Source organism: Elgaria multicarinata, chromosome 22 (genome assembly GCF_023053635.1).
Source record: "Elgaria multicarinata webbii isolate HBS135686 ecotype San Diego chromosome 22, rElgMul1.1.pri, whole genome shotgun sequence".
NCBI lineage: Eukaryota > Metazoa > Chordata > Lepidosauria > Squamata > Anguidae > Elgaria > Elgaria multicarinata.
In genome coordinates this window covers 9,011,310-9,037,963 of record NC_086192.1, presented here as the reverse complement: position 1 = coordinate 9,037,963, position 26,654 = coordinate 9,011,310, and the positions used below count along the sequence as shown (strand labels likewise).

The window sequence follows — 26,654 nt, the reverse complement described above, 5'->3', positions numbered from 1 at the left end:
ACCTCTCTCCTTTTTCCTGAAAGGCTCCTCATCTTTAACAGTTACATGGTAAGCAGGCAAAATGTGGTCTTCTCCAAGGAGAGAACAACTGTCCCTATTCAATCTCGCCGGGACGAGAATTTCATTCTTTTTTTAATATAACATACCAAAATTTGCCATTTTTGTCATAAGCGGGAGCAAACGACTTGAGATTTTAAAAATGTGCATGTGTGTGTGGTGGGGAGGAAGTAGAACTGACAGGTGTCTCCTTCCCTAGCCTTGTCCTCTCTCTTTGAGGGGGGGCCGCAAATAGGCACTGACACTAAGGCCAAGGAGGAAGGCGGAGCGAAAGCAACATGCCCAAGACTCCCCCCAAAACTGACATCACCAAAGGGCTACAGAAGTTGGATTCAGGAGCCAATCCCAGATGCAACAGAGCGAAGCCTTCAGCTCTGTGCAATAGCAGACAACAATGAGGCCTCAGGCAGTGATGCCGAGTGTGAGAATGGGGGTGTTGCAAGCACATAACCATCCCCCATTCCCACTGGTGAACCCGAAGGGAATGCAAAACGGGGGGTTGTACCTCTTTAATAAAATTGATGCGCTACCTCCTGCAATTGACTTCTGACTTTTTTTTGCTTTTCTTTTAAGCATTCACTGTCCCCCAGCAACACAAAACGAAAATCCACCATGGGCACGCGGCATATTAATCTAAAAAAGTGTTCCAGCCTCAAAAAATAATCACATTGCTGCTTTTTATTGCAAATCTGCCGGGCGTAACAGCCGTGCCTTATTTGCTGAAAGTGTTTTGTTTTTTCCACCCCCACCCCCCACCCCCACCCTCCACCGTACAATGGAATTAAGAGGGAGTGGGGAGGGAGCGAAATGGGGGTTTATGTAATAAATCACTTAAAATGATTACCAGGACATGAAGTGCAAGGACAAAAAAAATAATAATTCAAGGGGAGCATAATTGGGATGCCATTTTAGAACTCTGTAGCACACACACACACAGAGAGACAAAGGCAGGTCTGGGCTGAAAAGGTCTGGGGTCGCCCCTTCGGGAAAAACGAGGCCTCAGCTCGCTCATTTCCACAATCCCCAAAATCAAGGGTGGGCCGCTTGTGGTTCTCCAGACATTTTGGCCTACAACTGCCGTCAGCCCTAGCCAACATGAGAGCCCAGTACAGCATGATGATGACCCTTGCGGTGGCCGCTACATCTTTCGTATGGGTTTTTATTCTAAGTTTTTATCGTTATATTCTTTGATTCAGTTAAGGTCTTCCATTAAGATTATTGTGTTTCTTGTAAAGTGCTGACCCGCTTCATTTTATGTACAGCGCTTTGTAATAAAGCACTATATAAAGAATTATTGTTATTATTAAGTGTGGGACTGGGACTTGGGGAAATCTAGGTTCGAGTCTCCACACGCCCATGGAAGCTCACTGGGTGACTTTGGGCCAGTCATTGACTCTCAGGGCTCATCTACCCCAAGGAGGCTATTCCACTATGAAAAGCGGTATATAAAAGGCAGGAGCCACAGTATGGCTTTATAGTGATAATGAAGTGCACTGCAAGATCTACACTGCTGCCTTATAGTGATAATGAAGTGCACTGACAACTGTTGGGGCCCGTTGACACGTCTACACCAAGCGGGATATAATTGATTTATTAATTTATTTATTGCATTTCTATACCGCCCAATAGCCGGAGCTCCCTGGGCGGTTCACAAAAATTAAAACCATTCAAAGTATAAAACAACAGTATAAAACCATAATGTAAAATGCAATATAAAAGCTCAGCCAGATCAAAACAGCAGCAGTGCAAAATTACACATTGAAAACACCGAGTTAAAATTTGTTTATAGACTGTTAAAACGCTGGGAGAATAAAAAGGTCTTCACCTGGCGTCTAAAGGCGTATAATGTCGGTGCCAAGCGAACCTCCTTAGGGAGCTCATTCCACAGCCGGGGTGCCACAGCAGAGAAGGCCCTCCTCCTGGTAGCCACCTGCCTCACTTCCTTTGGCAGGGACCCGCGGAGAAGGACCCTTGAGGATGACCTTAGGGTCCGGGCAGGTCCATACAGGAGGAGGCGTTCCTTCAGATAGCCTGGCCCCAAGCCATTTAGGGCTTTAAATGTCAATAACAGCACTTTGAATCGGGCCCGGACCTGGACTGGCAGCCAATGAAGCTGGAAAAGGACTGGCATGATGTGGTCTCGTCGGCCAGTCCCTGTTAGTAACACTATGAAAGTGGTATGAAAGCAGTATATGGTACATGTCATGGGCCCCAACAGTTGTCAGCGCACTTCAATACCGCTATAAAGCACTAGTGGGGCTCCTGCCTTTTATATATGGCTTTCATACCACTTTCATAGTGGAATATCTGCTTGATGTAGATGAGCTCCCAGCCTGACCTATCTCACACGGTTGTGGTGAGGATTAAATGGAGAGGAGGAGGGTCATGTAAGCCACTCTGGGGTCCTTGCAAGAGGGAAACGGAGACTTAACGGGCACCCAGGTCATCTGGCTACAGTCTTCACTACTATGGTTAAGCTCTTTGCGTGCCATTTTTTGGTGGAAACAGATAACTGCAGTGTTTCTATTTAAATTCGAGGAATTCTTTATATAATGTGCACGTACACATACAAATTAGCACAGATACATTGCAAATTTTATGCAAATCTGTCTTCTCTGTTTTCTTTTTTGGTGACGCATACTCAGCCATCTTTCTTTTCAGCTTAACCCACCACACTCGGGCGTTGCAACAACACGAAATAAGTATATAAATGCAACCTGGGGGCAATTAGACGAGGAAGCTATCTCCACAAGGGAGTGCTTTTACCTTTTGTTGCAGTGGAGGTCATAAATCGGGGTCTTGAACTGTACGGATTTGACCATTTCACCTGTCCGTAAGGAATGGAGGTCGACGCAGCAGTAAGGTGGGCTGGTGCTGAAAGAGAAACAAGGAGAAACAGAGGAGTTCAGCTCCATGGATTTGGAACACCCGGTTGCCTAAACACGAGGGCCGCGTGACTTCATGACATTTCCGGGACCGCCCATCAACAAATATTCTCTGGGCGGCTTACAGATCGAGACAAGCGGAATAAAAAAATTAAAAATGCAATCATCAAAGGCAGAAAAATGAAGCATTAAAAACTTTTTTCTAATAGAGACAGCATAAAACAATTCACAGTGCAATTAAAACCATGCCGAATCAGTGAAACCCAAGGAAGGTTCAAAAGGCCTAGGTCAGGGACGGGGAACATGTGGCCCTCCAGATGGACTGCAATTCCCATCTTATTATCCCGTTATGCTGGCTAAGGCTGATGACAGATGCCGCCCAACTTCTGGAGGACCGCATGTTCCTCAACCCCAGACTAAGTGAATAAAAACGTCTTTGGCCTAGCATTAAAAAAAAACCCGTAAAAGTGGCACAGGTGAGCCTCTCCGGGGAGTTATTCCAAAACCCACGTTGCCACCACAGAGAAGGCCATGCCACTTCACTTGGCAAGGGCACACGGAGCAGGGTCTCCAATGGGGACCTTAAAGACAGGATCAACATACAGAAAAGGGTGAGATTTCATGTTTATATGCCACGATTCTCCAGAACAGCAGAAAAACTGCAGAATTAAGTACTGGATATGAAATCTAGCTTAACATGCGAGGGTAGGTGGGGAGGGAGAAAGGATTGAGGGTGGGAGAAGAGAGAGAAGTTTCTATCCCTTAATACGCTGCAACCATGTCCTTGAAAGTGTGTCGCAAGCTCAGATGTCCAACAACAACTGGGGAGCTGGCAATTCAGTGCCCTCCACAGCTTCTTGCTGCTCCTCATACTGACAAAAGCATGAACCAAATATGTAAAAACAAACACAGTATGCAAAATAAATGACGCAAATTCAGAAAAACCAGGCAAACGGCTCTAGGGCTACTGTTTTAATTCCTTTGTAAAAATGTATGCCCTGCCTCGTCGTTATACATTTTTAATATCCGCTTACCAAAAAAACCCCCGTAATAACGGTGCAAAGCTGGCTAGGGGATGCTGGGAGTCCTAGCACATTTTCTGTTAAAACACGCATCCGAAGACACATATACATCACCGATATACAAGTATATATTTAGAGCTTTGGGCTGAAGTAAGACATATGGGGAGGGGCAATGAAAGCAGCCGCTCTGACTACCGTCCCCTGACGATCCTCCCCTTGGCTTATCGGGTAAGCTAAAATGCACACTGTTAAGTTGTGCGGCAAGAGCATCTCTGCCCATGCAAATGGCTACCAACGACGTTCAGAGCAGCGAAATGCGCAACACGACAGCGCCTGCTTCACACAGCGCATACGTAAATTATGGAATTCACTACCACACGATGCAGTGATGGCCATCCATTTGGACACCACACTGACAACAAAGGTCCGCATAGTCAAAGCAATGGTATTCCCTGTAGTAACCTATGGCTGCGAGAGCTGGACCATAAGGAAAGCGGAGCGAAGGAAGATAGATGCTTTTGAACTGTGGTGTTGGAGGAGAATTCTGAGAGTGCCTTGGACTGCAAGAAGATCCAACCAGTCCAGACTCCAGGAAATAAAGCCAGACTGCTCACTTGAGGGAAGGGTATTAAAGGCAAAACTGAAGTACTTTGGCCACAGAATGAGAAGACAGGACACCCTGGAGAAGAGGCTGATGCTAGGGAAAGTGGAAGGCAAAAGGAAGAGGGGCCGACCAAGGGCAAGATGGAGGGAGGATATTCTGGAGGTGACAGACTTGACCTTGGGGGAGCTAGGGGTGGCAACGGCCGACAGAAAGCTCTGGCGTGGGCTGGTCCATGAAGTCACGAAGAGTCGGAAGCGACTGAACGAATAAACAAAAAAAAAAAGCGGGTTGGATAAATTCCTGGAGGCAAAGGCCATCCTTGGCTACCAGCCCTGATGGTTGTGTGCCATCTCTACTATCCGAGGCAGTAAGCCTGTGTGCACCAGTTGCTGGGGAACATGGGCGGGAGGGTGCTGTTGCACCGTGTCCTGCTTGTTGGTCCCTGGCCGATGGCTGGTTTGGCCACTGTGTGAATGGAGTGCTGGACTGGATGGACCCTTGGTCTGATCCAGCAGGGCTCTTCTGATGTTCTTCCGTTTCGTAGAAGTTGCCACGGAGCAAAGAAGGGGGGATGCGGGGGACGCTGCCCTTTTCAGCAGCCTCCCCCACAGCCTCCGTAACGTCTCGCTTCAGGCTCAGTCGTTTGACACATGGACAGGAGGAGGAACCTGGGTGGCCGTGAACCTTGAGATTTCACCGCTGAGACGCACACGTCGACGGAACGGTTCTTCAGATCTTCGAGGCGAACAGCTGGAACCGCCCAGCTGCTCGTGTCGTCCAAGTACAAAGAACCCATGGTCATTTTAACAGACTCCTTATTTGTTTTAATAACAACGACAAGGAAAATCCGTGCGCAGCACGTGGCACTTTTATCATTTTAAAGTAAATAAGGCTCCCTCCAGCTGTTCCTTCGTTAAAAGCCAGCTTTCTTTCAACAGAAGGAGTGCAGGGTGCAACGCAAGAGGCTGAAGGGAGAGCGTCGGGCGCCATTTTGCAAGCCAGGATGCAGCTTTGATCTGACAGTCTGCTCCGGTGACACTCCCCCCCTCCCCACTACACAACCCGCGTCCTCAGAGAGTGCATTGAGAGGTTGGCTGCTTCTAGGCCCGACGCACTGGAAGTTGCACAAAATGGCCAGCTGTGTAAATATATACGAAGATTTTAATTTTTATTAGTTTATGTTTAAAGACAGAGAGAAGAAATGTTAAGGAAAGGGTGTTCACTCCAGCTAGGTGTGCGCAAACTGGAGAAAAGGTGGTTAAAAAAAATATACGTGTGGGGCTGTACCACGCCAGCCTGCAGGCATGTATGTGGGATCGCGCCCTTGAACGTTTCTCCATGTTAACACTATAGAAGCTCCCACCTTGCGGAGAAAAAGGGTTGCAGCTTAGCCATCCCCCTCACAGGCAGGCTTTCTATAAGCAGGTGCGCTCATAAAAAACGCACCGCCCAGATATAGCCCCGCCCCTTCCCCTGGCCCCGCCCCCCCAATTTCCCCTGACCACCAATCATTTGGCAGTTTCCCAGCTTCGACGGAGTTTTTTCCTAATTCTAAAAAGTTGAAATGCCTCTCCTGAGGCTCTGGTTACTGGCATTAAGGCCTTTAAGCTACAATGTGCTGGTATTTTGGCCCAGTCCCCCTTTTGCTTTCATCACCGGCCACCACTGAAATGTGGCCCCCGAGAGCTTCTTTGAAATGGAATCTGGAGGTTCTGCACCTCTAGTCTGGAGTTTGGCTGTGGACCATGAGCTGTGCCTTAACTCACACGTACATTTGGGGTTCACTGTCACTAAATTGCTCCTGGTGGTTCCACATAGACCTATCGTGCAATTGGAGTACACCAGGGGAAGGCCTTCAGTGTGGTGGCCCCCTTCCTACAGAATTCCCTGCCTCTGGAGGTCAGGCAGGCGGCAACTTTGCATTCCTTCCGGAAAACGTTGAAAACGTTGTTCTGGGAAGCTTTCCCTTGATGACCAGCCATAGTTCACTTTGCACTCTGTTTCTTTTAAAAATGTATTTTTAATGTGGTTTTATTCTGTTTTTTATTCTATTTCATTTTGTCCGCCGCTCCAAAATTCTGAATGGAGAGCAGTATATAAATACTGTAAATAAATAAATCATGAAGATTGTACTTGGCGAACGATGGCAGAGAGACCTCTCTTTTCTCTTCCATAAATCTGCCTGGTCCTCTTTAAAGGCCATCTAAACTAGTGGCAATTGCCACGTCATGTGGCAGTGAGTCCCATAAGCTAACTGTGAATCATCTGGAATCAGCGATGGCCAACGGCTTTGTTTTGCTTTGTTTTAAAGGACAGCATGGGACACAGGTATTTTATTTTATTTTTTACATTTTTATACCGCCCAATAGCCAAAGCTCTCTGGGCGGTTCAGTCGAGCTCTGAACAAAAATGTCCCTCCCTTGCTGACTAATCATACAGGGCAATGTGGCCCTGTTCAGACAACACGTTAAGCCATGTTTAGGCCACTAACCCTTTTGCAGCAAATGGTTAGTGAGCATGTTTAAACCGTGGTTATGTAGCCGCCATGGTAAGTCACGGTTCACGCAACACGCTAAGTCATGGTTCACACATGCTAAGCCATATGCTTAACCTCCGCGGCTTAGCGAGTTTTCTGAACAGGGTCACATCGTACCTGACTAATCCCTTCTTTGAGTTTGTGACAAATTATTATATGGGATACCTTCTGTGATATTTGGAAGATATGTCCATCTTTGTACAGGGCAAGCTATGAGGAAGGAAAATAAACAACACACTCAGGTATTTTTTTAAAAGTGACATTTACCCACAGTGTGTTTGTGTGTGTATCTCTGAGACACAAAGCAGAAACCTTTTAAGCCTACCACAAGTTGTAAGAGGCATGGAAACACTTATTTTTAAAAAATCAGAAAAAGGTGCCCCCATCTTAAGACATGAGCGACTTAAACCTAATCCTTTCATTAGGAGGAAGACATAGCAGTAAATCTGGAAACGGGATGGTAATTCTATGTCCCAAATCCCCCCAAAACAGACAGCAGGCATGAAGTTCGACTAAAACGGAAATGCCCTCTCGTCTGGAAAGCATGACGCCGAGTAAAACGCAATGTCCGGGCATTGCTTTGCTCCTCTCCAGACAGAACACAATTCTAACAAGAACACACGGCTGCTTCTGAAAATGGCAGCCCTGTGTTGACTTCCCCCATCCCCTTCCCTAATTCATCATTTAAATTTACTTCTTGGCCCCAATGTCATCACAATTTGTTCCACCAGCACCTGCAGATCCTGCGGAGGGTTATAGGAAACCTCAGGTCTTAAAGGACGGTGGGAGTAAGTTGTCCCAGACATTACAGCAGGGAGGAACTTGACACAAGCCTGCCATTTTCAGTGGCAGCCCCGTGTTCTTTGCTCTGTCCTCAGTCAAAGAGTGCTTTTCCTTGCACAGGGGGAGAGGCAGGGGGGAGAAAGGCCAGAAGAACAGCCTCATGTGCTCTTTCTACTTTCCCAGGAAAGCAGCACGAAGCAACACATTCTCACTGACTCGCCTGGGCATCACGAAAGGTTCGGTGCATAGATGGGGGGAGCGGGGCAGAAAATCCAGACTCCCAGTGGTCAGGCAAGCTCCGTGCCATGTGCCACCAGCACTCTACTCAACCCTAAGCCTTAGAGACTGGATCACTGGCCACCTCGGGCTGCAGTGCATCCTCTTTCACAGAGGACAGTCCTCTGTTTCAAGGGCTGCCAGAGGACTATCCCTTGTAAATGAGGGCAACATAGCCACTCTAGACTGGCTCTGATGAAGAATTTGCAGTGCAGTCCTACGCAGCTCTCCTGTCCTCTATTTTGAAGGCGTCCTGTATCTGAAGGGCTCTCCTGTCCAATTCCAGTAAAAAGAACCATCTCTGAAGGAAGGCTTGGGCCTTCAAGTTGTCCACCCACAAGCACCTGGACCACACACTGGCCCTGCTCTCCCTCTCCAAACGCAAGTGTTGGTCCTGGCTTTTGCCACAGAAGCCACGGACTTTACTGGGAAGGGGGCGCAGCTCAGCTGGGCTCGCTGAAATCCCCTATGCTCCGCTTCGTGAAACCGAGCGAGGCCCGGCCCTTGCCTCCAAGGGCGTGCAGTCGGAAAGGAGAGCAATACGACACCAACAACCCAAAAAAGGCTTGGCAGGTTAGGCAGGAAGCGAGAGCGACGTCTCATCACGCATTTCTTATTCGATCAGCTGTAATCGTTGAACCTGGCCTGTCTCCACCAGCCAGCCAGGAAACCATACGGCTAACGCGGCGATCTGGCTCTGCGAGACCGCTGCCCGTCTCTGCTGCCACAATGACGTCGGGAAAGGACGGATCCGAGACGCGCTTGAAAAGACTCAGGGCAAAACGGCCCATCATCGTGACCGGGCAGGAGATCAGTCGGTTCGGGACTGGCAGAGCCTCAGCTCCTAGCTCTGAAGATCGTAGACCTAAATGTTACTTGTTTAAAAGATGTTTGGGGGAGAGAAGGGAAGAGAGGTGTGTGGAAATACCCTCAGACTCTAGGCTGGTAGTATTACAGGCTGATGCAATGCCTGATAAATGATTTTAAAATTTTCTGAGAGAGAAATTGGGCCATTTGCTGTTAGCCGCTCAACGAACGCTCCCTCGAAATTATCGTCTGAAAGCCAAACTAGATGTCTTCTTCCACTGTCTTCCCCAACCACATATCGAAATAGAGGCTGAGTTTATATTTCTTTTTTAAGGCATGAAATGGGACACCCGATGAAGGGGGGCAAAATCCGCCCCCTTCCTTCAACCTTGCTTGCTTGTGCTCTGTTGCGCCGAAGCAGTTTCTGCTAGCATGTCTAGAGTCTCTCCTCCGAGGTGCGCTGGGTGCTGTGGTCTGCCTCCCCCCCACCGAAGGGTGGGGGCACTGTCCTGAAAGGAAATCAGGATAGGCACCAAGGGTAGGCACGGACCCACACCCCAGCAGGGGCCCACTGACAAGAGACCTCTGGAGCTGCGCCTCCTTTTCTAGGGTGACCATATTTGGGAAACTAAAAAAGAGGACACCTAGTGTGTGTGTGGGGAAGCAGCTTTCTGAGTCCTGCAGAAAGTACGTTATCCCCCCCGCCACCTTAAAGAACCCGATTGGAGTGGAGGAGGGGAAAGGATTTCATTCTGCACCACCACCATCCACTCCAATTGGGGCCTTTTCTATAATGTCCACGAATGACCCACTTTCCCCTTTAAGACCTCAATTGGAGCTCGGGGTGGGGGAATGATGTGCCTCAAGAAAGCATGTCACTCCCTCCTGCCATGCTAATGGCAGCCTTAAAGGGGAAGGTGTGTCATTCCAGGACGTTATTGAAAATTATAGAAAATTCCCCCTGACACCATGGAAAGAACAAAAACCAGGACAAATCCGGGGAAATCCTGACAGTTGGTCACCCTGTCCTTTTCACTCTTTCAACCTGCATGTTCACTTGCCTCTCGCTCTGGCCCAGGCCACGGTGGCAGCAAGGAGGAGGAGAGGGAGCAGGAGAGGCCACGGCCGACTGACTCACTCTCTCTCTCTCTCTCTCTCTCTACCTGTTGAGCAAGCAAGTAGTAGCAGTGATTAGAAAGAGGAGGAGGAACATGGACAGGGACCTCGCTCAAAAAACTGAAGCCGGCACAAATCCAGAGTCTGCAACTACCACAAATGAACAACCTCACATTTATTGCATGCAGACACCCGATACCCCCACAAATCTTAAAAAACCTCAGAAAATTCCAGACTAGCACACGAGATTTAGGGGTGGGGGGAGGAGATTAAATGAAGGTTACAGATACTCCTCCTCGCATTTAAAAAAGATGCCGAAAGCCCTTTCTGTTGGGGACTGAAGTTGGTTTGGTTATTCCAATAAGTGCAAACCACAGCTCTGTTCGGCGAACACCCCACGGCTTTTGTCCTTTGGGTTAGAAAACGACAACAATCAAAACACAACAACAGCTCAAGAACATAGAAAAATTAGCGACATCAAAAGGAACGAAGATATATTTAAAAAAAAAAACCAAAAACCATTCACAAGCCTCTGGCCTGTTTTTAATTTAAACGAAAAAGGAAAACAAACCGAGGTGCAGCTAAACCAGACTTCTGACTTGCTCCGTACATAAAATCGGTGGTGCCCTCAAACAATTAGCACTGTTTTTGCTATATTGCAAGGGAACTCATACACACTAGTTTTATACTATCAAAGGATAATCTTTGAGGAGGTGGAGGAGGAGGAGGAGGAGGGACCCGCTGCAATACTGCCATAATGGAAGAGAGTGATCAGCGGGGGGGCACCTTCCGTAAAAACGAAAGAAACCGTTGGAATGCATAGATATCGCTGCCACCCCCCTCCAAAATAAAACGCTTTCCTGTTTCCCCCCGCCTCCAAAAACGAGAGCATCTGTGAAAGCTACAGAAGGTAACACCTTCTTCCCAACATTTGCCCGATAGCTTTGTAGTTCATCACAAGAGGAATACATATATATATATCAGATGTGGGGAGAGGCAGACCATTTTCAAATAGCAGCTGCATAAAACCTACAAGTTCAATCGCAGCTTTTAAAGCTCAGCTAAAAACTTTTCTTTTTTCTAACGCTTTTAAAACTTGATTTTGTTCTGACTTTTATACTGTTAGTTTTACTCTACCCTGTGCCTGTTTGGTGCATTCTCTTCCCCTCCTTATTGTTTTATTATGATTTTATTAGAATGTAAGCCTATGCGGCAGGGTGTTGCTATTTTATTGTTTTACTCTGTACAGCACCATGTACATTGATGGCGCTATATAAATAATAATAATAATAATAACCTAGAGATGGTTCAATGAGGAAAGGGGCAACAGACGTTGCTAGCGATGGAGCCCCTGAGGAAGGGGGCGCGCGTGGTAGCAAAACGTTTTAATCTTTGTAAACCACCCAGAGAGCTTTGGCTATGGGGCAGTATATAAATGCAATAAAATAAACTAATAATAATAACAACAATAATAATAATAATAAAAACAGCCAGTATAGGAAATAGGAAAAGCCCAGTCGACCTGGTTTCTGGTTATTTATTATTTATTATTATTTATTTACAATATTTATATACCATAATCTCAGAGCGGCGTACAAGATAAAATGAAAATAAAAACAGAATAAAAAACTGACAACAGATTTTAAAAGAAGCAAATACAGTGACTCATGGCTGGTTCAAAACGGGGGGCATTGTGAATTAGGTTCTTGCTAGCAAACCTGTATCTAACCAATTTCAGCCTTCTAAGTCATGTAAGGTGCCATCCTATGCAGATTTAGACGTTTAAAAAATCCAATAACTCCCAGCATGCTGGCTGGAGAATGCTGGGAATTCTAGGGCTTTTTTCCCCTATCAAAACTAAGACATACTTCAACCATTCTGGAGGAAAACAGAATGATTTTGATTTTCTGATATGTGAGGTTTAATTGTTCCCTTCTGTGCGGCTTGTAACAGGGATGGAGGAGAAGCTAATTTGGCACCTTGAAACCACTACGCGAAACGAAAACTTAGTCGTCTTTCGAAATTCGCATTTTCGCAAATTTCAAAATGGAGCTCTCCAATTAAAAGGTATAGAAAAATGTATACATTCTGGGTAAAAAAAACACTTCCCAAAATGCATTATATTAGGGGAAATGCTTGTAAAAAAAACACACCGTGTATGTTAGGCAAAAATGCATGTATTAGGGGGAATTTGCACAAAAAAGCTTTATGAATTTTCATGCAAACTTTTAAAAAAAAATTCTCAAAGCTTTAAGACTGGAAAAAATGAAAAACAAGAGAAATCAACATTGACAGATTCAGACTTCCCTAAATTTGCAACTATTGGTTTTGGGAAAACAATTTATAACGTGCATCCCCCCACCCTCATTATATTTCTGTGTTCAGAATTACTTCTCAATAAACCACCTCTTAGTACTTATTATTATTATTTTATTTATATAGCACCATCAATGTACATGGTGCTGTACAGAATAAAACAATAAAATAGCAAAACCCTGCCGCATAGGCTTACATTCTAATAAAATCATAATAAAACAATAAGAAGGGGAAGAGAATGCACCAAACAGGCACAGGGTAGAGTAAAGCTAACAGTATAAAAGTCAGAACAAAATCAAGTTTTAAAAGCATTAGAAAAAAGAAAAGTTTTTAGCTGAGCTTTAAAAGCTGCGATTGAACTTGTAGTTCTCAAATGTTCTGGAAGAGCGTTCCAGGCATAAGGGGCAGCCGAAGAAAATGGACGAAGCCGAGCAAGGGAAGGAGAGACCCTTGGGCAGGCGAGAAACATGGCATTAGAGGAGCATCAAACAAGCAGATGTTTGAAATAAAGAATCACAAGTTTGACAAATGCATGCTTGTCCCTCCCCTAATGAATATATGTAATATGTAAAAACATAAATATTGGTTTGGGGGGGTTTGCTTTTTCTTTTTTGCACATCCTGGTGTGAAACCCGTTCGGAAACAAAGAGCCAAATTAGTTCAGTTTAACTAGGTTTCAATTCAATCTCACTTTTTTTTTAATAGAAGATTTTTTACACCGTCCTTCATCCGAGATCTCAGAGCACTTTGCAATAATTAAAGGAGTAAAAGAAAATGAGATATTTTAAGAAGACTCCCCGCTTTCAACCGCCCCGCCTCCAGCAGTCTAGAAAACTGTTCAGAAGGAATATAATGCCCAGTTCCAAACCAGAGGATTTTTCATCATCTAAAACTCAGGTTTGGGTGTGGGTGGGCGTTTTTAACGAAGGAGTCTGGTTCATATGAAAAACATGCCATAAATACAGTTCAAGTTCATAGTCAGACCCCTAAATCCAACCTCATCCATAATATCCAAATTGCAGGGTATTACGCCTGACATTTGGTACACATGTAATCCAAGACATCCTGAACTTGAAGGGTATGAAACATGATGTACACCCCCCATCCCGAAACTATCAGAGTTCTACCATAGCAGCTAGAAAGCTGAAATTTGGAAAATACACTGGGCCAGACTGTACGTTACGGATAGTTCAGTCTATGGTTTCAAAGAGGCTCTTTTCCGCAATACAAATTGCAGCAATGTCATCCCTCTACACACATACACCCCGGGGCAATCCGAACTCAGACTATCGCGGGATGGGGGAGTTAAAACTACCCTATCCATACTACCATGCTAGGGTAACAATCTAGATTGAAAAGCACACGCTGGCAGGTTTTTGGAGGGGGGGGGAACACCTGCACTCCAGGCCAGAGTTATGCTGGTAAGGTGATGCTCGGACAAATGACACGTTGCAAGCGCAGCCTTCCACAACGTGATGCCGCCGAGATGCGTTGGACTGAAACTCAGATTATCCCCAGCCAGCGTGGCATCGGGAATTTTGGGTGGTGCAGACCAACACATCTGGAAAGTACCAGATTGGGGAAGGGTGATAAGCATCTGAAAAATGGGACATCTCTCTGGTTGGGGTGTGGGTGTGTGGGTGTATGGATGCATCCTGTCCTTAGTGCGCATAAATCTAAATGTGCATGCATGAACACAAAGCCATGAAGAAGACGCAGCCTGCCACTCACTCCAGTACAGGTGGAGAGGTTGATTTCGAAGGCTTGGTAACATTGATAGGTCGAGTTTGTTTTCTCTCTGGATTTTCTCCCAGTATATCGTTAACAAAACAGCACCAAAAAAAAGGCCTTGCTCGCTAAATGTCACAGAATTTAACAAATGCAGCATACACCTGGTGGAGAAGAGCCATTAAAGCCAGGGTCTCCACATCTTGGCAGGTTTTGGTGGGAAACCAGACCCCATGACGAGGATGATCAGGGCTCTGGAAATGAAGCCTTATGAGGAGAAGACGACTGAGGGAAGACATGAGAGCACTCCTCAAATACTTGAAAGGTTGTCACACAGAGGAGGACCAGGATCTCTTCTTGATCATCCCAGAGTGCAGGACACGGAATAACGGGCTCAAGTTACAGGAAGCCAGATTCCAGCTGGACATCAGGATAAAAATCCTGACTGTTAGAGAAGTACGACAATGGAACCAGTTACCTAAGGAGTTTGTGGGCTCTCCCACACTAGAGGCCTTCAAGAGGCAGCTGGACAACCATCTGTCAGGGATGCTTTAAGGTGGATTCCTGCATTGAGCAGGGGGTTGGACTCGATGGCCTTGTAGGCCCCTTACAATTCTAATATTCTATGATTCTATGACCTTCTCCCACAGAGCGGTATCTCCCCATCAGCATCATACGTGCCTCCCACTACAAAGCAACTTGCAGCCAGCCAAGCAGAGAAAAAGGAGGGCGAGGGGAGACGTGATAGAGATGTACAGAATTGCGCATGGTGTGCAGAAGGCAAATAGGGAGACCTTTTTAATCCCTCTCTCGTAGTACTAGAGCCCAGTACGGTCAATCTCATGGAGTTGACTGGCGGGAGATTCAGGACAGTTAAAAAGAAGGACTTCTTCACACAGCACACAGTTAAAATATGGAATTTGTTACTATAGAACATCGTGATGGCCACCCATTTGGATGGCTTTAGAAAGGGGTTAGACAAACTCCTGGAGGAGGAGGCTACAGTAGTTCTGGTGGCTATATTCTACCTCTAATAATAGAGGCAGTATGCTTATGTACACCAGTTGCTGGGGAACATGGGTGGGAGGGTGCTGTTGCACTCATGTCCTGCTTTGTGGGTGCTTTGGCCACTGTGCGAACAGAATGCTGGGCGAGATGGGCCCTTGGTTGATCCAGCGGCGCTCTTCTGATGTTCTTATGAGTTCATCCTGTCAACAAAAATTTGCCACCAGAACAGGAGAGACTAAAAGGAACCCGGGAAGAAAACCTGTACTTAACATTCGAGCCGGGATCAAGACAACGAGGCCCCCAAACAAACAAGACATCAAGAGCGGCGACCGCACGCCGCACAGTTTAATAGAAAGTTATGGGGTTGCTGAGAAGCTTGCAGCACGGAAAAGCTGGCTCCAGCTCATTCTGAAAGGCTGCCGTCGGCAGCCAAACTTTTACCAAGCGAGCATGGAAGGAGGAGCACAGCAATTCTGCAGAGCCACTTAAAGCTGTTAAGAGACCCAGCTGGCCCAGCTCCTGCACAGTCTGCCAAGGCGAAGGAACTGCAAATCAATTTCGAAAAATGCTTCTTTTGCGGGACTTTTAGCGTCTGTGAGAGCGCAACCATGATTTCTGGTTAGGAACATTTAAGAAATGCATTCCAGAAGATCAGGAAAGGTTAATATAGATTCCTCCTGGGCGACAGCAGTATAATGACTTTTAGGTTCATTTTTCTTCAGGGGGAACCCTGGTAGCGAGATGACAGATTAAAATAAATAACGCCCTTGGAGCGAGGAGGAGACGAAAGGAAGCATCTTAACGGTCAGTGCTGTTGAAACTTTGCCCCCCGCCCCGGGGCGATCCTGCGTGCCTACATGCCCCGATCCAGAATGGCACACCACCAAATATTTTATGGCTTTTGTACCGTCCCCTATCCCCGTTATGAAAGGCTGAAATGCCTCTCTAAGGCTTGGTTCCTGGCAGTAGGAGCATTAAGCTATGACCTGCTGGTATTTGGGGCCTTGTCCCATTTGCCTTTGGGCCTGCCCACCAAATTCTCCAAAACCGAATTCGACCCCTGGGCAAAAAGAGGCGGGACCCCTCTGCTTCCCACGTCAAGGGTTGCAGACGAACCTCCTGTGCGTTCTAGACTACTCCACAAACTCCTAATACGGACACTGAAAAAGAACCAGCACGAGGAGAAACCAGGAGCGGATGCATGTGTGAAAGGACTCGCGAGCCTGGCTGTGAAACTGAGCACAAATTCCTGGGCTCAACATGTGCTTCAAAGGGGTCTTGTCCCTTAACGCTTACCGTGTCTGCTCACCTAAGCCCTGGTTTTGCACCTGGGTTTGGCTAGGGGCGCAGAGGGCATATCCGTGATGCACAGAAACCCCGAAGACAGGTTGCTTCCCTGTAATGGCAGTTCTTCGAGCGGTCGCCTGTGCCACGCAACCCATCCGAAGACCCTGCCTCGGTGCCATACTTCAATTGGGTACCAATAATCTACTCTTGGTTCCAAGGGCACAATATTGGTTCCAGGGAACCCGGTAAGGACATCCGCACTGGTCCAGTAAGGGAGGGTTCCCACCAAAAAAGCTATAAAAAGACCCCAAATCAAGGCTCTGCGCAGGAAGAACCCCAGGTCCAAACTCCCACTTGGCCATGAAGCTCACGTGGCGACCTTGCGCCTTTCATCATCCCTCAGCCTGGCCTACCACCCGGGGTCGTTGTGAGGATGAAGTGGGGCGTGGGGGAGCAGCACGTGCTGTCTTGAGCTCCGTGGAGGAGAGGCAGGATTTTAAAAAAACGAAATAAATAAAAGCACTTAATAAATATCAACCTGGCCTGAGCTTTCAAGGAGAGGACAAATCAGAACGCCAGCACACCATTCAAGCTGATGATTTGCTCCTAGAATGCTGCTAAGCAGCTTGAAAAAGAAGTCTATTGGTTGCTTCTCGCGCTTTCTTTCTTTCTTTCTTGCAGTCTATGACAAGGTGTTTTGCTGTTTTTTAACCTTGCGCGAGGGAGAGAAGAGCGCGAGGAAGGAAGAGACAGTACCAATTATAAAAGCAGGGAGGAAGGCGCGCGCCCGGGCCCTCTGTCATGGTGATTTATAACAGCTATTCCGACGGCAGACAAAAACACACAGACGCAAACAATTACACTATTTTTGTAGGCAACAAGTGAGGTGGGTGGTAACTGAGAAAATTTTGAAAAGGAAAACGAGAGAGAGAGAAAGAGGGAGAGAAGGAGGGGGAGAGGGAGAGAGAGAGAGAGAGCACCCTGTCTCAATATTCCAGGTCTCCCCCCCCTCTCTCCCCCTCCCCGTTTCCCCCCCCCCCCTTAAGTAACCCTCATCACACAACAAACGCTGGCCACATCAGAGGCTGTGGAAGGCCTGAAGGGACGCTTTGATTCCAGACTGCTCCGGGCATTAGCAAGGACGTAATTAGGGTAAAAAGTTCAACCGCAGTTCCATGTCTACAGAGCTGCCAGAAATAAGATTTCCTCTCGTTCGCTGGTTTCTACTGTACCCTCTCCGCCCCCGAAGAAAGCCCATATTGAAAACACATTTATTTCAGTGGAATTTGTTCCTCTTCTAATTAAGTCGAGAGCATTTACGTTATTGAAGCATTTCAAGTATGGGGCGGGTAGTGGCCCCTCGGACCGGTGTGATTGCCCCTCTGATGGTGCTCAGAATTAAAGTGGGGGGGGGCCTCCCGATAGCTGCCATTTGGGGAGAGGGGGAAGAGGCAACTGTATACAGCAGACGGCCTCATCTGGCCAATTGTAGGCTCTCAAGGGGATGTTTTGCTTTCGTTCTCCAGTGCGGACGGAGGGTGACACGGCACAGGGCAGCAGCCATGGTCATGGCTCATTTGGGCTCGTTCCCACGGGCTGCGGCGGAAACCTTGAGGCGGCCGCCGCAGCTCAGTAGCAGAGCAGCTGCTTTGCCGCTCCCAGGTTCCATCCCCGGCATCTCCAGGTAGGGCTAGGAAAAGATCTTGGCTGAAACCCTGGAGAACGGTGGCCATCAAGTCGGACCGAGGCTCAGACTCGGCAGAACGCAGCTTCCTTATGATCCTGAACCTTTGGAAACCCCGGGACGTTCTGCCTTATTCCTTACACCAAACGCTCTCGTCTCAGATCTCAAGTGGAGTCATCGGCATATTTCTAATCAAATATTAGGACGCGATGCTATCCGGATAGTCACCAGCCTCTGAAATGAGAGGCTGCTGTCTCATGCAGGGCGGCCGGAGCACGGAGGGGACCCTCTCTTCCACGCCTAGACGGGGTGATTTCGTCCGTCTAGGCGCAACTTCGGAGAGGGGGAGCGAAGGAGTCCAAGACGCACCTCGGAAGCTGCATAAAGCAACTTCCCTGGTCTCCTCCTCTCCCCCGGGCCTCCCTGCCCTCCATTTCTGAGCCCGGAGACATAGCTGGCGTGGCGAGAACCGCACCAGTTAGGAGAGCAGCACAATTTCTGTTGTGTTGGGTTTGTTGTGCGATGAGGGTTACTTAAGGGGGGACGAGGGATGGGGGAGACACTGAACAATCCTACGGCTCTCTAGACAGATTGCGCCCTGAAGCACTTTTTTTTTTTTTTTTAAATATCTTAAGATATGTGGAGGGATGCTCACTCTCTGTTGAATAGTGGTCTTTTTTTTCCTAGGTGGGAAGTACTCGGCCCTGATGCCTGCAGGGCACAGTAAGGTAAATGCATGCCACCTGACAGCTTTGTGTTTATTCGGGAGCTATAAATGTTTCAGAACCAGATCACCATTGGGAGCTGCTGGAGCTAGAACCAGGAGCTGACAGCTGCGTGTGCTGCCGTGGTGGGGAGCATCTTCCTGACAGGGACGTTCTCCCAGACTGCAGATTGGCACCGCCCAACCAAGCTTCCCATTGGCTCCCCACGACAGGAAAGGCTATAAAAAGTTTCCTGTTTGGGACCAGGCCTGAGCAGGTCTTCCTGGACTCTTGATTTGTGAATTAAGTTTTTTTGACAGCTCTTGAGCAAGGTACCCTCAACGGCCCACGATTCACGACCGATACATCTGGATTCTTTTGGCCCAGCTCAGACACTTTCACAGAACTGCCGAGACAGAAGGTCATCCACATTCCGTCGCATTTTGTTCAATATACTCATAACCTCGTTTTAAGTTTCTAGACACCAGCTTACGGAGAGTACGTTCAAAATCAGTCCCTGAAAAGATTCGCTACTTATTGTCAGATATTGATTTGCGTGTGTCTTACACTGCGTCTCCTTTTGCCCCGGCTACGGCAAGAATCCGTGCAAAAGTGCTATCAGAGATCGCTTTAAACTCCTACAATGATGCTCTGACTTGATAATTCCTTTTTACTTTTATGCAGTTTTATAAAAAGATTTTAATTAGTAATATATACCATTTTTTAAAAAAATGTAAACATTATTTTTAGAATTCGTATTTGTCAATGAGATTTGTTGCCTTGCACTTTGTGTGTGTATGTGTGTGTTTTGATATTTTGCAAAGGCCTTTGGCCATAAATAACAAAAATTCAGCCAGCATCCCCTTCCTGAGTTGAGAATCAAAGCCACCCACTGGAAGATGGGTTCGAAAGTCCGAGGCTTCCCTATTAAGCACTGCCTGGTGTACTCACGTCACCCTCCCTCTGGCCTTAGGACGAACCCCCAAGCAGGTTTAGAAAGGAAGAAGTCCTACAAATAAATACAACTAAATAAATACAACTCCCAGCATCCCTTCCAGCATGGCTGGCTGTGGAATGCTGGGAGCTGTAAGAATTTTCTGTCCAGCAACTTTGCATCCTTCATTTATCTCTAGTAGAATTTATATCTCACTTTCACACATCCCATGACGCTGATGGGTGTGAGATTCAGGGTAGATAAAAGGAAGCCCCCTTACGTTCTTCGGTCTTTCTTCACACACAGCAGAGTGAAACTGTGGAATTCACCTCCACAAGATGTAGTGATGGCCACCAGTTTGGATGGCTTTAAAAGGGGGTTGGATAAATTCCTGGAGGGGAAGGCTCTCAATGGCTACTAGTCACCTCCAGTGTCAGAGGTACCGTATTTCTTCGATTCTAAGACGCCATCGATTCTAAGGCGCACCCCATTTTTAGAGCTGTTAATTTAGGGGGAAAAGTGCGTCTTAGAATCGAAGAAATACGGTAGTAAGCCTACGTACGCCAATTACTGGGGAACATGGGCGGGAGGGTGCTGTTGCACCATGTCCTGCTTTTGAGTTCCTGGTCGACAGCTGGTTGGCCCACTGTGTGAACAGAGTGCTGGACTAGATGGACCCTTGGTCTGACCCAGCAGGGCTCTTCTGATGTTCTTATACTAACAAAACTCCACAGCAAAGCAAAAGTCCAAGGCAGCACCAAGACCAGAAAATAACCACCCCAAAACGAAAAGCTGAGCAGCAGAAAAGCAAAACCTAAAGCGTGCTGCGTTTTGAATGACGGGACACCAGTAAAAGAGGAGACCTAACCTGTCTGGCTCCTCAGTTGTCCAGGTACGTTTGTAACCCTGCCAACCTTGCTCCTAAGCTGCCCCTGCCTCCGCCCCTCTTCAATAAGTCATGCAGCAAGCCGGGAATATCACACTACCGCCGTTTCTTCAGCCTGCGAACCAGACTCCCTTCCCCAAGAGAACGAGGGGACAAACGCCCCGCTTTCGGAAACCTCGGCTCAGAAAGCACACATACCTTCATTTACAGTTGGGGCAAGGTGATGGAGAAATTAGCATACCAGAGCTTCCTCCTTATTTAGATTTGTGGCTCTCTCCTGTCCCCGGGGCTCAAGGGTTTGCTGCCACATCACTTAGGACACACCCTTTCAGAATTCCGGCTGCGGGCATTTCGCTAAATCTACGCATTCAGAATAGCTTTAAAAGCCCCCCCCTTTCCCCCCCTTCTCTTTCAGCCATACCTGAACCACAGATGAAACGTCTGAAAGCAAATGAAACCTGCGGTTTGAGCTGGCTGTTGCTTTCTGTTTTAGTTGGGCGGGTTCCAGTATCCCAGTGCAGACAACACATGCACACACAGAGAGAGATTTCCCTATAGGTCCCAACAGAGTGTTTAATTTGGGGGGAGGAATGGGCAAGTTTTAATTTAAAACTATTTTAGGCGTCGTAATAGAGCCGTGTGTGTGTGAAAATTATGAAAGTTCTTGAGATGGAGGAGGGTCACACGTAGGTTCAGGAGAGCTTTATCATGCCTGTTTAGAGCTGTTCACTTTAAAAAAAGCTGGTTATTTATTTTAGGAACAATTTATCACAAATATCTGAGTTACTCCAATAGAAGGACACCAGAGTGGCAGGCCATTTGGAGAATCCAGACCCAAAGAGATAGATAGATACACACACTACATACACCCAAAGATACTACAAAACTTTAACTCCCATCATTCCTGACCACTGCTTGCTCAGGCTGGGGCTAATGGGAGTTGGAGTCCAGCAACATCTCGAGTACCACAGGGTCCTCACCCCTACTCTAAAGAGATATTCCAGTTTTTAAAAACACACGCACGTGGGGATTGCTCAGAGACAAGGGAGAAATGTGAATAAAAGGTCCATTCATCATCCTTTAATTCCCTCCTCCTGGGCGATCCGTCCAAAAAAAGGCCCCCCCTTCCCCTTTGCCACCTCCAAATCATTTCACAACTAGACACTTTTTATAAAAACATTATGAACCGCGGATTCTTGACTGAAGACTGGCGACTCCCATCAAAAACCACTACTGCTGGCTGGCCTGAGATGGAACGGCAATGGGCTCCTATTAATTTTTTTTTAAAAAAAAAAATTAAAATTGATGAAAGGCGGTAATAAAGTTCTGCTTTAAACACCAGGATATTTTTTTTTTTATTTTTTTTTGGGAAAAATATTTTGCCTGGTGTGTTTTTTTCCCAGCTAAACATTAGCGCTCCCATAAACGTCCTGCAGTTGAGCCAGGCTATGAATGTTAACAGCTTCCAAGACATGCGTTAATAAACTGACTCCAAAAAATATCCCAAAGCACCAGTTTCGCAAAAGCTCACCCGGTTCAGAAACTACAGCTAAGTGTGTCTTAACTGCACTATTGTCCTACTGAGACGTGGTTAGTCATTACTGGATCCAATATTCACTGGGGATACGAATGCCAAGGTGGTATTATACGTGGAGGCTAGTTACAGTCCTGGGTGAAGGTCCCCTCGCGGCCTGAGGCAGGAGAGCACATGCGCCACAACATCCGCCCCGCCTCACCCACTTACTACCACTGGGGCGCACGAGAGGGCAGACTGGCTCCCTGGTGAATCACGTGCGCCGGAGGAAGCGTCCAGGGCAGCTCTTCAGAGGGGCCGGCTCTGTGGAAGGACCCCCTCAGTGCCAGGCGTTTCGGCCTGGCCGGCTCTATGAAGAGCCACGTCCGCTGCTTCCTCGGCCAATGAGGCTCACCGGAGCCCTCCTGCCCGCTGGATTCTCAGGATTCCCAGCATGCTCCACAGGGCTGCTCTGCCTCATAGGAGGGCCAACCCTGGCACATGAAATACTTAAAAGTCAGCTACCGACATGCCACGGCCGTTCTACCCAACTCCTGCCCCCTCATTGCCGGTGCAGTTCTTGCTGCGCTGGCTTTGTCTCCACACTCAGAAACGGAGTGCAGAGAGGTCCCAAGGGCGGCGCAGGGAGGGGAGGAGACCTTGGAAGCCCCTTCCCTTCCTCTCACCTAGGCAAACACGCCCCTTCCTTCCCCTTTTGTGCTTCAGCCACTCCGCACAGGATAGTCGGCAGCCTCCACTTTCAGAGGATGGCAACTATCTGGATAGGATTGCGCCCTTAGCTTCCCAGAATGCCCTGATGTCAGACCGCGGCTACATTCAGCGTCACAGTGCAAAGTTAAAATGGCCACTCTCACACCAAAGCCATCCAGTGGCAATGGAAGCGTTGGGGGTTTGTGGGGGAGTTGAAAAGGGGGACCCCTAAGTAGGTGTCACCGGGGCGGGGGCGGGAGAGGGGAAGCAGTCCCTGAAGGTGCCATGTGCTGGCTCCAGGCCGGAGAACAACAATCGTTTTAGACGCCTCTTTGTGTCGACACAAAAGTCAGCAACTTGGCCGATGTACCTCCTTCAGGCCCAACGTCAGGCTTTCTTACCGGGGATTAGCAGGCCTTTCCAATATTCAGAACTTTTGCAAGAGTCCCAAATGCAGCCTAAGGCAGACGAGCGCACACCACGCCAGCGGAAAGGCTCGGGTCTTCCCCCAGCTTCCAACGTCCCCCACTTGCTATGGCCATAACGCAACTGAACACATCCTGCGTCCATGGGAAAGCCATTACTTCTTCTCCTTTTCTGGTCAAGTCACCCAAGTTCTGCTTCGTGGCTTTTTCATCTCTGACTCTGACCTCCCCTTAAGCACTTTCCAGGCCATTTGGGGTCGCTTTGGAGATTTCTTCCTCATCTACTGCCATTGCGTCCTCTAAGCCGCTTCTCCGAGGTCGTATAAAAGCGGCGTTTCCACAGATGTTCCTTCACTTTTTTGGTGGGATTTGTATGGGGGGGTGGGATGTTGCTGGGGAGGAGAAGGGTTGGTTTTCCTTCAATTTGCAAATCTTGCAATCTAAGCTCCAAGTTAGCTGAAGCAGCTACAAAACCAGGATCACAACCCTGGCCAGGACAGGCAATCTGTTTCCCATTTGTGCTTCAAGGCTGCGTCGCTCCTCGGTGGTTGGGGGAAGCCATCGTCACCGCATCACGCAGCCAAACTGAGCGAGCTCAATTAACATGTCTTAGGGGCTGGGTTCTAGATGGAAAAATGGTCAGGGCCAGGGCCAGACCGAAGCTGAAGTCCGATCTGGCAGCTTACAAGTCCACCGAGGAGCGAAGGAAGGCAAGGGCACCCACCAGCCCTCAAGCCCACAGGGGCAAGGGAACATGTTTATTTATTTATTTATTGCATTTCTACACTGCCCAATAGCCGAAGCTCTCTGGGCAGTTCACAAAATGAAGACAATTCAACACAAAACAACAGTATAAAACCATAATATAAAATACACTGGTGCAGCTAGAGCAGGAACTCGGAACCAAGTCCAGAGCCCCGCTGCCTCCCGCAACCCCGAGGACGGCAAGTGATGGAGGAAAGGACAAACAGGCCCGTGGTCAGTACCTAAAGGTGTCATGAGTCGGCCAGGTGTTGTTGCTGACGTTGTGAGTCAGGCCATCCTTTTCATCGTCTTGTGGTTGTCGTTTTCTTTAAAAGAAATATAGCCAGCAGGCAGCCAGACAGCTCCTGGCTACCGACGCTCCTTTTACTCACCATCACGTGACCTGCAGAGGCGAATTCGAAGGTCTTCGGACCCCACCTCCCCCCACTTTTACCTTGGGAATCTGGACATTTGTTGTTTATTCGTTCAGTCGCTTCCGACTCTTCGTGACTTCATGGGCCAGCCCACGCCAGAGCTTTCTGTCGGCCGTGGCCACCCCTAGCTCCCCCAAGGTCGAGTCCGTCACCTCCAGAATATCCTCCCTCCATCTTGCCCTTGGTCGGCCCCTCTTCCTTTTGCCTTCCACTTTCCCTAGCATCAGCCTCTTCTCCAGGGTATCCTGTCTTCTCATTATGTGGCCAAAATACTTCAGTTTTGCCTTTAATACCATTGCCTCAAGTGAGCAGTCTAGCTTGATTTCCTGGAGTATGGACTGGTTTGATCTTCTTGCGGTCCAAGGCACTCTCAGGATTTTCCTCCAACACCACCGTTCAAAAGCATCTATCTTCCTTCGCTCAGCCTTCCTTATGGTCCAGCTCTCGCAGCCATAGGTTACTACGGGGAATACCATTGCTTTAACTATTTGGGCCTTCATTGTCAGTGTGGTGTCTCTGCTCTTAACTATTTGATCAAGATTTGTCATTGCTCTCCTCCCAAGAAGTAAACGTCTTCTGATTTCCTGGCTGCAGTCAGCGTCTGCAGTAATCTTTGCGCCCAGAAATACAAAGTCTGTCACTGCCTCCACGTTTTCTCCCTCTATTTGCCAGTTGGTTGCCATGATCCTGGTTTTTTTGAGGTTTAACTGCAACCCAGCTTTTGCACTTTCTTCTTTCACCTTCGTCATAAGGCTCCTCAGCTCCTCCTCACCCTCAAATTAGATTCTACGCCCCCTTCCAATCCACCCCACCCCACCCCACCCAGCCTGACGGTATGTCAGTCCTCAGCCAAGCTCAAAGACAGGTTTGTAGCCAGCAGTCCATTTCTGGCACAGAGCAGACAACATCCCAAAGCACAGAGGCAGCTGACATGGAAGAAGATGGGCTGGGAAATCAGGGAGGGAGGAAGAGAGGCTGATCTGTTTATCAGCACCGGCACTTTCTGATGAGCAGCGGAGCGGCAGGTGAGACGCAGACATCTGTCACCCAACTCAGAATCCCCCGACTGCAAGAGCTAGGGGGAAATGGATTTCCCCAGCAAAACACACGTTGTTCCTTGATGTAGTGCAAAGTATTTTGAGCCATTGACCCATTGGTTTGAACAAAAGACCCGGTCCTGGGAAGACAAAAACTCCTAGAACTGGTTTATTGATATAAATCAACACTGCTGCCTGCATTTTGGGACTCTCCTTGGAGGGGGGCTATAGGGAACCGTCATGTTAAACGCCTGCAGCAGCTGTTCCTGGAGCTGTGAGGGATGGTTAGACAGTCATACGAACGTGTTTGTAAATAAGACGGTCCCACGCAGCACATCGGAATGCGTGTGGAGTTCTCAGCGGCTAAACTGGGAACGTTTTCCCAGACTTGAGAGGAGCCGTTTCTGCGGCTCCATGTGTCACAGCTTACACGGCTCCCGCCCCCGTGAATGTAGCGCACACGCGAAAAAGAGACGCTGACCGCGCATAGCCTCGAGAGTTTGTGTTATGAGTCACCTTTAATAGAGTCTGGCTCTTTGCCTTACACCCCCACACCTCACGGCTTGGAGCGTGAGATTAGGAGGACGACACGGAAGGGAACTCCATTTTTATAAAAAGCATTTTATGAAATGCTGGCTGTGGCACGAATTACTAAGGACTCCTTCTCACGTACTACTATTACTAAAAGGCTCTAAACGATTCAGGGCCAGCATACCTAGCCGCCCATCTTCCCCCATACCAAAATGATCTTTGAGATCTTCCAAGGAGGCCCTGCCGGTCATCCCACAACCAACAGCATCGTGTAATGGCATATAAGAAGGCCCTTCTTGGTCTTGGCACCCACCAGCGGTCTCAGAGGCAGGAACTGTGGTGTGCTTTAGACATCTCTTGAAGATGCAACTGTTTACTCAGGCTTTCCCCGACTTATAATCACACTGCTTAGTTTCATTGTCATTCTAACAATTTTAATGTAGTTATTATTGTTTTAACGTTGTTTTTTATGTGGCCTTTTTTATGTGGTCTTTACGTAAACAGCTTAAGAGATCTTTTGATATCAAGCGGTATTGTTTATATATTATAAATACTACCATTCCTGTAAATGGGTTTAGAGCTTGAAGCAGGAGTGGGGGAGTTTGCGGCCCTGCAGCCATTGTTTT

General features: G+C 47.8%; 1 protein-coding gene across 5 annotated transcripts in view; it reads right to left on the bottom strand.

The window, feature by feature from the left end:
* The window catches only part of BCAS3 (BCAS3 microtubule associated cell migration factor), a 538,487-nt gene that overhangs the window by 470,652 nt on the left and 41,181 nt on the right, over nt 1-26,654 (bottom strand). For all 5 annotated transcript variants that reach the window (XM_063146608.1, XM_063146612.1, XM_063146611.1 and 2 more), the window contains one exon: nt 2,824-2,931. In XM_063146608.1, the coding sequence (XP_063002678.1) occupies nt 2,824-2,931 (108 nt within the window). The remainder of the gene's footprint in view (nt 1-2,823; nt 2,932-26,654) is intronic.